This window comes from Amblyraja radiata, chromosome 25, assembly GCF_010909765.2.
Source record: "Amblyraja radiata isolate CabotCenter1 chromosome 25, sAmbRad1.1.pri, whole genome shotgun sequence".
NCBI lineage: Eukaryota > Metazoa > Chordata > Chondrichthyes > Rajiformes > Rajidae > Amblyraja > Amblyraja radiata.
Window position 1 is genome coordinate 17,212,447 of NC_045980.1, and position 12,555 is coordinate 17,225,001.

The window sequence follows — 12,555 nt, forward strand, 5'->3', positions numbered from 1 at the left end:
AAAATCTCACAATTCAATCATGCACTGGAAAACATTAAGCATAAAATAGCTTAATTTAAAAGTTGTATAAAAACTATAATGTTAATTTTGTGCTTACCTTAGGACTATAGGTTTTAAAAACTCCTTCATACATTCCACCATTTTTCACTTTTAATTCACATTTTGCACCCTGCAAGTGCAAAGAGCAAGACTGGCATTAACTTAGGATCAAATAAGTAGCAAACCCTCCCATTGCCAATTCTAATCTCAATACATTACACTTTTCTAGTCAAAATTCTGCAGCTATTTGTGGCTGAACTGGTTGTAGGAATGAATAAAAAAAGTTACCAATCACAAATTTTCAAAATTTATTTTAAGGAAGAATTTAAAAAAAAAAACACTATCTTACAGGTAGCATAAGAAATGAGGCACATTTGCCATTTCAGGAGTACATTTCCCAAGATATTAAGTTCATGAACTGGTTAGAAAATAAATCAATTATTTCCCCCAAATTGTCTATGGTCTTCAAAGTAAAACTCTAGTGTGAAATTTCCACAATGCCATCACAAGTGCTGTAAAAAACACAATTTGGTGCCAATGTCACAGGTACAATTCACACACATCTCAGAATCCAACGTTCAGTACCAGATCATTTTAGTGTCCAGAAAAGTAAAGAAAATGATGGCTCTATGAGCTGCTACATTCTAGATGAGATTGGATGAACCTTAACAATTTTCAAACTACTGTTTGAAGACCACAGGAGTGCCTCCATTGTTGGTGCTAAAGTTTATCCATCAATCTATACCAAAAATAGATTAAATCATTTAATTGTTTCATGTTTGAGATCTGAATGTGCAATTAACTTGACTTTAAAATTTCAGTCGTATTTCTTTGGTTATAAATAGTTTTGAGACATCAAAGTCAAGAAAAGCTGTATAAATGTAATTTATTATTACAAAAATTGTAAATAACAAAATAACTCATCCTCTTGGCAAACAAAAACTTTCACCATGCTGTTGTGACAAACTGCAGTCTTCTCACTACAATGCGCAATATTCTTTTTCAATAACCACATCCATTTATGGGGCTTTCTCACGGGGCGACTTGACGCAAGAGGTAACCAGAGTTGAACATCGTGGGAACATCGTACGATAACCGTACGGCATTCGTGGACCACCGTGGCGCTAACGGCAGGTACTCGTGTAACTTGTTGACTCGGGAGAAAATTCAAGCAAGCTTGAATTTCTCCAAGAGTGACTTGTACACTTGTGGTTGAACATTGAAACATTATATGGACGTAGTGGCCAGTGCGATATCCGTAATAACTCTTGCGTTTACCGTGGGAACTCTTGCAAACGGTGAACTCGGAAGCTGGACAGAGGGGACAGAAGGTGAGTAAAAAAGGTGGTCTCAATATCGCCAATGGAACATGTGTCCATCGAGGACGTCCCACCTCATTGTCATTGTTGGAGAATCTTTTTCACTGGAACACTTGCCGAGATGGCTCCCAGAAAAGCTCAAAGAAAGGGGGTAAAGCATGTCAGAAAGGTTTTTGCCATGCAGGAGAATGAGTAGGAGACGCAGCAAGAGAGACAGGTGGAGAGGCAACAGGAGATGCCACAGATAACACTGCCTGTGGGCTCCTTGAAGCAGGGAGAGGGTGAGCAAGGTGGATTTCAGATTGCCTCCCCAGTAGCTGTTGTAGGAATAGCCTCAACAGACGCGTATATAAAGGGAAGATGGCAGAAGGTAAGGCCATATAACTTCACCAGGGAACAAGAGGGGGAACTTGTAGAATGGTACCAATTCAACGAAATTCTTTATGATAAATCCAGAGAGGATTACAGAAACAGGGAGAAAAAACGGAACCTGCTGGAGACAAAGGCTGTGGAGTATCCCGGGTGCTCATGTGAGTATATATAACGATATATTAGTACATCAACAGGAAAACCATTTAATGTTATCCATGATTTAAAAACATACATTGCTATTGATGTAAAAGTGCTGTTTTTGCAGTTAACTTAAACTTCTCTTATAAGTGTGTCTGTGCCCTGCAGCTGCAAAGTAAAAAAGTCGCAGACAGCTTTTACACGCTCTGTGTTTGAAGTTGGAATCATGTCTCCAAGAGCCATAAAATAAATTATGCATGAGGGCAGGCAATTTCCTCTTCGCACAGCACATTAAGCTGTTTATCATATTGTCCAAATAGGGGTCTCCGTTGAAAGATGGGCTTCACCCAGTGAGACTTCCTCTTAATTCTCTTTTTAATTAATCTCACCCTTCTGCCTTCACGCAAGCGTCCTCGATTCACATAGAGGGCTGCTGCATACAGCGCGTCAATGAAAAACACCACCATCCAGTACTCGAAACTACTTAGTACAGGCATGTCTCCAAATGAGCCAATTCAACCAAGGGAGGATATTTATAGTGTGTGGAAAAAAAAGTGACATCATTTGTGCCACGTGATGATTTAACAACACTTCACAGTTCACAATGTTCATTCAAGATTTAACGGGAAAGCTCGGGAGATGGACAAGTCACTCGCACAAATAACAGAAATGCCGAGTACCCGTGGGAACTCTTTATAACCCCCCGTTATATCGTGTGATATCGTGCTAGACCACGCCCACTTCACTCTGGTTACATCTTGCGTCAAGTCGCCCCGTGAGAAAGCCCCATTAAGGTGTTACTACATGTTGCCAAAAATAAGAAACTGAACATTTTAAGATGTAATTTCTTCCCTTAATTGATGCATGTTATTGGAAAATGCACCAAAAACCCTTGAAAACTGAGGAATGAGAAAGGAAACTGCAAGACATCAATATAAATGGAAATAACAAAAGGGTTTTATTTTCTATTCACCACTAAACATACAAGCTTGAAATATTGTATTTAAGAATGGCCAATATTTTAATTTTACAACCTCATTATTTAACAAGATGAAAGTGGAAATGGTGTCACAAACCTCCAGACAAGAAAGCAACTACCTCTGGAGACAAATGCAGATAATTATGGACAGAGATAGAAACATAGCAACAAACTGAATTTTAGTCGTGGGGCAAAAACAAGGCACAAGGGAAAACCGCCAAGTGATTGAAAGTTATCAGCAACTGCTCCGCTGGGCCTTATCCTAACACAGGGCCCAGTGGAGCAATTGCAGACAACTTACAATTTGCAGTATTATGATCTGCCAAATTTATCCAAATTTGGATGCAATACAAGGCACAACAGATAATTAAAAGCACCAAAAGATACTTGCATGAAATTACTGTATTTCCCGGCAATAAAGACTCTATTTTTAACCCAAATATATGGCACGAAAATTTACCTGCCAAGTGTATCCCTCATTGATGGCAGCTGATGGGAAGCGGCTGTAAAAGGACAGCGCCACTGGGGGGGGGAATCGTAAACTGGCCGCCACCTCAGCTCCTTCGTCCGGCCCGCTCACCTCTGGCAGTGCTCTCCATCTGAACACCTCTCGCCTGCCGCTCCTCGGCCTCACTCATGTCAGCAGCTTCCCGCAAATCCTTAAATTCCGACTGCCGCCGGGAACAGGACATGGGCTCACTTGCTGCGCTGGGTGACACTGCATGGCATTCACTGCCGAGTCCGTGTCTTTCAATGTAAATTTGCATGGAGACATGCTTTGGAGGTGTGTGGTGGTTGTCGGTTAAGTGAGAATAACAGAGAGAATAAGAATGCTGCTGTCTTGTCAACAGACGTGCACAAAAGCAGTTGGTATTGGTTTTGAAATTCTCGTTATCCCTATTTTTGACCTGGCCCGGATATGACCTGGCCCTGACAGTGAGGGGACCAGCTCAAGAGCAAAGATCATAGAGCGGAGCGGGTCAGCGGGCGATGGATAACAGGACAGCAGGAGTGGAGCTTACTCCTGTGTCAGCGCGCGTAAACTCAATTGGTCCCTTGAACTAGTATTGTCATTCATTAAGATCACAACTGATTCAACTTGTCCCGATGTGCTCCCATTTTCCCCCACCATCTCTCCACCTGCCGTCACCCTCCACCCCCCACCCATTCAGTCATTCAGAATGGAGATTGGAAGCCTTGGGCAAATTGAATTGCTACTTTCTTTATTTTTAATTTTTGTTTTTATTTTTGAGCGTGAGAAATTCTACGTCCCACCAGCCATTTTAAAAAATTTAGCAACTCAAAATGGGGGTGCGTCTTCAACGCAGGTGCATCTTCATTGCCGGGAAATACGGTATTAGGGATATTGCAAAGAATATTGCAAAGGAAAGAGCTTAGCAATGGAATTCAATGCTAATACACATTGGATTAAAAAAAGGGAAGTTAGATGACCTAGAAGTGCAAATGAATTTTGGACTTCCAGTTTACAATACTAAGAACTGCACCGGAACAGGATAGGATATGATCATAAAACATATGATGTTTTGGCAATTAGCACATAATATTAGCACATAATTAAGGAACACTGATGAATCTACACAAAATTATACGATCGTTTTTAGTTATTGTTCACAGCACTGGTGTCCAATTTACTTGGTCAAATAATGTCACGCCTACAAAGGCATGAACTAAGTCAGATATATCCGATCAGATATATCCGAGGCCATTGTGGGAAACTAGAGAGGAAATTGCGAGAGCCCCGTTTGAAATTTGCGAGTCGTCCTTAATTACAGAAGAGGTGCCGGAAGGCTGGAGGGTGGCAAATGTTGTGCCTCTATTCAAGAAGGGCGGCAGGGAAAATGCTGGGAACTAAAATCTGTAGTTGGAAAGTTAATAGCGAGTATTCTGAGGAATAGGTTATACAGACATTTGAATGGGCAAGGACTGATTAGGGTTAGTCAGTATGGTTTTGTACGTGGGAGGTCATGTCCCACAAATCTGATTGAGTTTATTGAAGACATGACCAAAAAGATAGATGAGGGCAGAACTGTAGATGTTCGGTAAGGCATTCAACAAGGTAGGCTGCTCTGGACGGTTAGATCACATGGGATCCAAGGAGAAATATCTGAATGGATAGCAAATTGGCTTCACAGAAGGAAGCAGAGGGTGATCGTGGAAGGTTGGTTCTCAGATTGGAAGCTTGTGACTAGTGGTATGCCTTCACGGTTCGGTGCTGGGCCTGTTACTGTTTGTCATCTACATTAATGATTTGGATGAGAACATACAGGGCAAGATTAGCAAGTTTGCTGATGATACAAAAGTGGGTAGTTTTGCAGATAGTTGAGATGGTTGTGAAAGTACAGAAGGATCTGGATCGACTGGCCAGGTGGGCTGAGGAATGGTTGATGGAATTGAATACAGAGAAGTGTGAGGTGTTGTATTTTGGGACGTCTAACAAAGGCAGGGCCTACACATTGAATGGTAGGCCTCTGGGGAGTGTTGTAGAGCAGAGGGATCTGGGGGTGCTGGTGCATGGTTCCTTGAAGGTCGAGTCACAGGTAGATAAGGTGGTCAAAAAGGCTTTTGGCACATTGGCCTTCATCAGTCAGAGTATTGAGTATAGAAGTTGGGAGGTCATGTTGCAGTTGTACAAGACCTTGGTGAGCGCATTTAGAGTAATGTGTTCAGTTCTGGGCACCATGTTATAGGAAAGATATTGTCAAGCTTGAAAGGGTTCAGAGAAGATTTCCAAGGATGTTGCCAGGACTAGAGGGTCTGAGCTATAGGGACAGGTTGAGTAGGCTGGGTCTCTATTCCTTGGAGCGTAGGAGGATGAGGGGTGATCTTATAGAGGTATACAGGATCATGAGAGGAATAGATCGGGTAGATGCAGAGTCTCTTGCCCAGAGTAGGGTAATTGAGGACCAGAGGACATAGGTTCAAGGTGAAGGGGAAGATTTAATAGGAATCTGAGGGGTAACTTTTTCACACAAGGGTGGTGGGTGTATGGAACAAGCTGCCAGAAGAGGTAGTTGAGGCTGGGACTATCCCAATGTTTAAGAAACAGCTGGACAGGTACATGGATAGGACAAGTTGGATATGGAACAAGCACAGACAGGTGGGACTAGTGTAACTGAGAATAATTGGGCACAGAAACATGGGTTTACATGGTTTATAGGTGAAAGAAACTGAGAACAATAATAAGCAGATGTTCAGAGGAATACGAGGTGGGAAAGGAGAAAGGAATCATGAGATCAGTGCAGACAGGATTGCAAGCTTAACAAGCCCTTAAAAACACACTGGGTACTTTGTTCATGTAATCATTTACTTGGTGAAAAAAATGAATTTGAATTCATATTAGACATTGGTCAGCTAACAAATAGAGTACTTATACAATTAATGCACCACTTATGTTAAAAAATTGTTAAATCTTTGTCTTTCCCTGTGGTTCTAATACAATTATACCTAAAATCTTTCAAACCTCCAAAGTATTTTGAGCAAAAAGCTTCCATTTACATAGTGCCTTGCAACCCCACAGGATCATCAATTGTAATTAACCTCTGAAGGAGTTGGTGATATACATATAAAATCATGGCAAAATTATGCACAGCATGGTTCTGTAAATTGAAAGTTAATTAATGATTTTGATCTGTTTTTAAAATTCTTAGCTGAAGAGGAAAAAGATAGCTGGACTTCCTGCTTTCCTTTGAAGAGGTCCAAGGGATTGTTTACATCTACCCGAGCTGATGTATAGAACCTCAGATTAACATGTTATCTGTATGAAAACACTTCCAATAATTAAACCGTCCTTGCATCTGCACTGCAGTGTCAATCAAAGATCCTATAGCGAGCAAGATTGTCCACTCGCTGAAAAATATGTAGTACGGTCATGGGCACTCATGGGTAATTTAAGGCCCCATTTCCGTAACCGGCTTCCGTCTCCGCACCAAAGATCCCATAGGATAATAGTGCAGAGACGGAAGCCGGTTACGGAAACATCCTCGTAAAAATAAAAGTTATTTGGTAAAAATAGTCTCCTCATTTTCAGAATTTAAATTTATTAACACAAACTGTTCCCCCGCAGCGTTGATTACACTGCGAGTCGGGTCGGGTCCGGTTACGGAAATGGATGAAAAAAAGGCCCATTTTCTAACACAGGGGTGTTCTATCTTGCTATCCATTAGGATCTTTGGTGTTAATGTAGTTTTACACATTCAAGTCAGAAGCATGGCAATACCCCACAACATATCTAGGAAAAGAGTAGTCCCGACTGTTCTAAGTCAACACTTACAAGCAGTTTAATGATATATAGTACCAGTGTATGGCAAATAAATAAGGCAGAAACGATTCACAAGAACAAGTCAGAGGAAGCAGAGTTATTTGTTCACACTGAGTTAATAGATTATAGGTTGAAACAGTTCATTGAAGTATTTAAAAAGAGATAAACCTAATCCTACTTTGGCACTACAGACCACCTCTTGCACTCCCATGGACTTGTTTTCTAATTGTGTATTTTTGCATGGACGAGGTGAAGTGTGAAAGGCGGGAAGCAGCAGGGTCGGCGTAAATACCACGATGACTGTAACAGAAACTAGGGCAACAATCCTTTTGCACTGTATTTCTTTTCATGGTCTTATAGACCTCTTTAACGTCACCCATTCCTTCTCTCCAGAGATGCTGCCTGTCCAATTGAGTTACTCCAGCTTTGTCTCTCTTTATAGCTAATAGTCTCTAATACAGGCAACATTCTGGTAGCGCTCTTCAAAGCCTCCACACATGCTTCTGGTCATGAGGTGACTAACATTGTAGATAATAGTCCAAACGCAGACTAACCAAAATTTAATAGAGCTGCAAAATGATTTCCTGACTGTTAACTTAATGCCTTCAATCAATAAAAGCAAACATACCACTCTCTCTACTTGCATTGGCACTTTCAGGGACTTATGGATGTTGATCCCAAGGTCCCTCTGTGCATCAACACTGTTAAGGGTGTTGTCATTAACTGTATACTTTCCCATTACATTCAACACCCCTAAGTGCAACATTTTGCACGCATGGATTAAACTCCATTTACCATTTTTCTGCCCATTTCTGTAACTGCCCATGGTACCATTGGGCAGCCAGTTCTGAATCCAAATTACCAAACTATCATGGATCCCATGCACCTTAATCAGCATATCATGAGGGTCTTTATCAAATGGGTGGCAGTAGAGTTGCTGTCTTACAGCGCCAGAGACCTGGGTTCGATCCTGACTATGGGTGTGTCTATACAGTTTTGTTTCTCCGGTTTCCTCCCACACTCCAAAGACGTACAGGTTTGTAGGTTAATTGGCTTTGGTAAAATTGTAAATTGTCCCTAGTGTTTAGGATAGTGCTAGTAACAGGGTGATCATGGTTGGCTCAGACTCGGTGGGCCAAAGGGCCTGTTTCTGCACTGTATCTCTAATGTCTAAAGTTTAAATGCCTTACTAAAATTCAAGTAGATAACATCCACTGCCATACTCTCATCAATCATGAACATCATCTTTAAAAAAAACGCAATCAAGTTAGCAAGACAATATCCGTTGCAGACAAAGCAATGCTGACTGTCCTTAATTAGCCCCATTCTATTCCAAATGAGAATAAATCCTATCCTTAAGAATCCTCTCCAATGGCTTCTCTACCACTGACATAAGACTCACCGACATAAAACTCCCTGGATTCTCTCCACTAAGCTTCTTAAATAACCAACATTGCCTACTCTTCCGTCCTCACCAATGACGAGAGAGGATATAAAGTTCTTTATCAAGGCCTCTACAAACTCTTTTGCCTCTCTCAATAACCTGGGATCAATTCTTTCATGCCATGGAGAATTATCCACCTTAAACGGCCCTCCATCTTTTTCCCCTTATTGAATCCACATACAAAGTACTCGTTTAGTACCCTATCTACTACCTGACTCCAAACATAAATTCCCTCCTTTATCCTTGAGTGCTCCTAGTTACCCTGATTTTTATTTTAATGTACATGTAAAAAGGCATGATCATCTTTAATCCAACATGCCAATGACTTTTCATGGCCCCTTTCATTCCTAATTCCCTGCTTGAGTTTTTTATTTCCTACTTGCTTTAGATTCCTTACAGGTCCTGTCTGATTTCATCTTCCTAAACCTTACATTTTTCTTTTTAACCAGATTTACAACCTCTTGACTCATCCAAGGTTCTCTTACCTTATCATCCTTATGCCTCTTCTTTGCTGGAACATGCTGGTCCTGAACTCTGATCAGCTGGTCTTTAAATGACTCCCACATGTCTGAAGTGGATTTACCCATTAACAGCTGCTCCTAATTTACTCTCTCTAGCTCCTGCCTAATAACGCTGCAATCTGCCTAGTCCCAATTTAATGCCTTCCCCCAGGTCCAGATTTATCCTGGCAATCCCGACTCATTCCTGGCAAATTTTATCCATATGTATAAGTGCTCTCATGTTTATATTGAAGTTGTTTTGCTATTTTTTGTTCCTCTCATTTCCTTTCAGTGGCCATTGTAACAATGAAATAATTTTTAAGTTTCTCCAATCATGTAATATCAGACAGATTTTTTTTGTAGTAGGATTTGTGTGGCATGGAACTAACATCAGGAGGTGCAAATCCAGAGCTAATAAAATCATGGGAGACCCCTTCCACCCCGCAACGGACTGTTCCAGCTGCTACGGTCAGGCAAACGCCTCCGTTGCCATGCTGTGAGAACGGAGAGGTTGAGAAGGAGTTTCATCCCAGAGGCCATTAGGACTGTAAACTCCTATCTCACCAGGGACTAACTTCTACTGTACTGCTTTTTTCCCCCCCTTTTTCCTTCCGCCCACAATATTTAATATGTAAAATATGTGATTCTGTTCCATTCTGTTTGTAGTTTGTTTGTTTGTTTGTCTGTCTTTTTGCACAAAGTCTGCGAGCATTGCCATTTTTCATTTCACTGAACATCTCCTATGTGTATGTGACTAATAAACTTGACTTGACTTGACCATTGATAATGCGAGAATAACAACTTTAAAAGTAAAGGAATAAGATGCCTGGGTGCAAGCAATTTCTTTTATCACTTCTCTCAGTTTCTTGCTATTCTGGTTTGAAGCAATTAATCGACAGTCTTTCCACAAATATCTCTTGCTATCAAACCAGAATGCAGTTACAACAAGCATGACCCATTTCCCCAACCCACATTCAACATGCATGTATGTACCAAAAACATATCCAAAGCAAACCTAACTGCCCCAGGTAAGGAGTAGGCACCATTGTTTGCTACTTGCACCAGGTGACCTTTTTAAAGATCAGTCTGAAGAATAGTCTCGACCTGAAACATCACCCATTCCTTCTCTTCAGAGATGCTGCCTCTCCAGCATCTTGTGTCTAGCTTCGATTTAAACCAGCATCTGCAGTTCTTTCTGGACATTTTTAAATTTACCTACTCAATGATGCTGACAAATGTGGAGGCTGAAAAAGGCAGATCTCTGTTCGTAGGACGCTTATTATTGAGACTGACTGACTGCCTGATGTTTGTAGTCAGTTACAATTTGGGTCATATGTAACTGGTACATTCTAACCATGGTGCAACATGAAGGGATGGAATAATTGAAATTAAAGCTAATTATGGGGCTTAATTCATGTAACAATATGGATATTCCTTCACGTTAAATTCCTAAAGACCAATGGAATCAGGATGTTTATTTATTTATTTAGCGAATGCAAGGTCCTTTAGCCAAGCAGTTGCCTCTTGATCTGCTGTATGAAGGGTGTCAAGTCCTCCTTTGAGTCTTTGTTAAGGGCATGCTTCAATGATGTGTTGCATTGTTTGCTGCTCTCCACAAGCACACCATGGGGTTGGGCTGCTGCCCCATTTGTGAAGGCTGGCCAAGCAGGGGCCATGTCCAGTCCTGAATAGCAAAGAAGATCAAAGCCATTGATGGTGTAACGGCCCGCTTCCTCTGTGCCCAACGTGAGTCTCTTGGAGACAGATGACGTCAATGGAGTGTTGGTGGGCGAGGACTTCGATGAGGCGTCGCTTGGCTGCAGAGAGGCCTTCAACATTCAGTTGTAGTATTCGGAGAGCAGGTCCAACTGCTAGGTGCTCTTGAGGCTGGTCGTTGTTGCTGCTTTCGGCTTTGGGATAATGACTAGGATTCTTTGACTTGGCTTTCAGGCGTCGTCTTGTAGAATTTAGTCTGCTGGGAGGATCATTGGCTTCCCCAGGTGAGCCTGGGTACTGACGGGGGGCGCGACGAGAACGCTGATCCATTGCCCCCCGTCAGGATGTTCAATTTATGTAACAAAATGAAAGCTGCTATCTCTATTCTATTTAGCATGAAATATTCAATATCTTCCAATTTGTTAGTTGTCAAAATTACTAATTACAAAAACTATTCCAGAGCTAGTAAATTTCAAAACTAAAACTAATATACATTTTAGAATTAAATATGGTGAAAATAATTTTTTTTTACAAATTATTCAAGATATATACTTACTACAACTGATGTAAGAATATGAACCATACGCATGTTTGCATATATTCCATCATACTGAATCTGCGAAAACAATTTTAAGATATTAACTTATTTAAATACTTTTAAATACACATGCCGAAAACAAGTATAATATTCACTGAATCACATCTTTCTAACATTTAATAAGACCTCTTATGTAGAGATGGACAGGGTCAAGAGGTCAATAAATTATTTCAATTATCAATAAACACACGTTATAATTACAAATCTGTACCCACACTTATAATCTATATATATTATATAGCCTTCGAAAGAAAGAAACTGCGATATACAGAGCTTGCAGTGGAGGCAGAACAGCCCGGAGGGCTGAGATCTGCCCGGTAGAAGTTGGATGTCGAGGATTCGTGGCAACATCTACCTTAAGACTGATGAAGGACCTGGGGATCAGTGGACAAGCCCTACGCCAGGCCATCAAAGAAACATCACGGGTGGTGTCTGGCTGAAGAGGAAAGACCCCATTTGGTCTCCCAAATAACCGACTAGACAGATGCAGAGGGGGGTGGTTCTGGGACGCCAGAATACACCGCTGAGCCTACTGGAGACGTCGTGGGTTCAATCAGCAAACGTCGATGAAAGTAGGTGCCCACTTGATATCCCCAATGACGCGTCTGCCTAGCCTTTCTCAACATCGGAGGAGCATAGGTGAGTGCGGAAGGCTCCCATCACCATCGGGAGTAAATTGATATTTGGCACTTTGGACTTTTAACATCTAGTCCTGTGTATTTGTAAACATTATTATTATTATATTACTAAAACTCTCATCTTGTTTGTTCCCGAAACTCCTCACAAACGGTACACGATAGCGCGTCAATTTTAGGTCCACCTTACTCACCATTGTCCTGCGATGTGCAGTTGCAAGTTTTGTTCAGATTGATGTTATATTTTAAGTTACTGACTTGTAAAACTTTAACAAACCTGCCAGTCGCGCTCCCACTTGCCGGCCGCGCCTGCGCAGTTGGGGGACAGTTGCCGTGCCCGATATCCGCGCATTTAGAGATCGCCATTTTGACTCGCGTCACAACGGGGATCTCTGGTGTCACAACGGGAACCCGTCAGCCGCACTATGGGCGCATGCTGAAATATTGCGTTAGGGGAGGGGGACCCAACGGGCCCGCGCTTTGTCTAGTACACATTAAAAGTGCCCGCATTAAACCTTTTTGAAATGGGATAAATT

At 41.5% G+C, this 12,555-nt stretch overlaps 1 protein-coding gene across 10 annotated transcripts in view; it reads right to left on the reverse strand.

Annotated features, from left to right (window-relative positions):
* Positions 1 to 12,555, reverse strand: part of atxn2 (ataxin 2) — a 97,873-nt gene that overhangs the window by 50,936 nt on the left and 34,382 nt on the right. For all 10 annotated transcript variants that reach the window (XM_033043301.1, XM_033043299.1, XM_033043297.1 and 7 more), the window contains exons 3-4: positions 11,343 to 11,402; positions 98 to 169 (exon numbers count right to left, since the gene is read on the reverse strand). In XM_033043301.1, the coding sequence (XP_032899192.1) occupies positions 98 to 169; positions 11,343 to 11,402 (132 nt within the window). The remainder of the gene's footprint in view (positions 1 to 97; positions 170 to 11,342; positions 11,403 to 12,555) is intronic.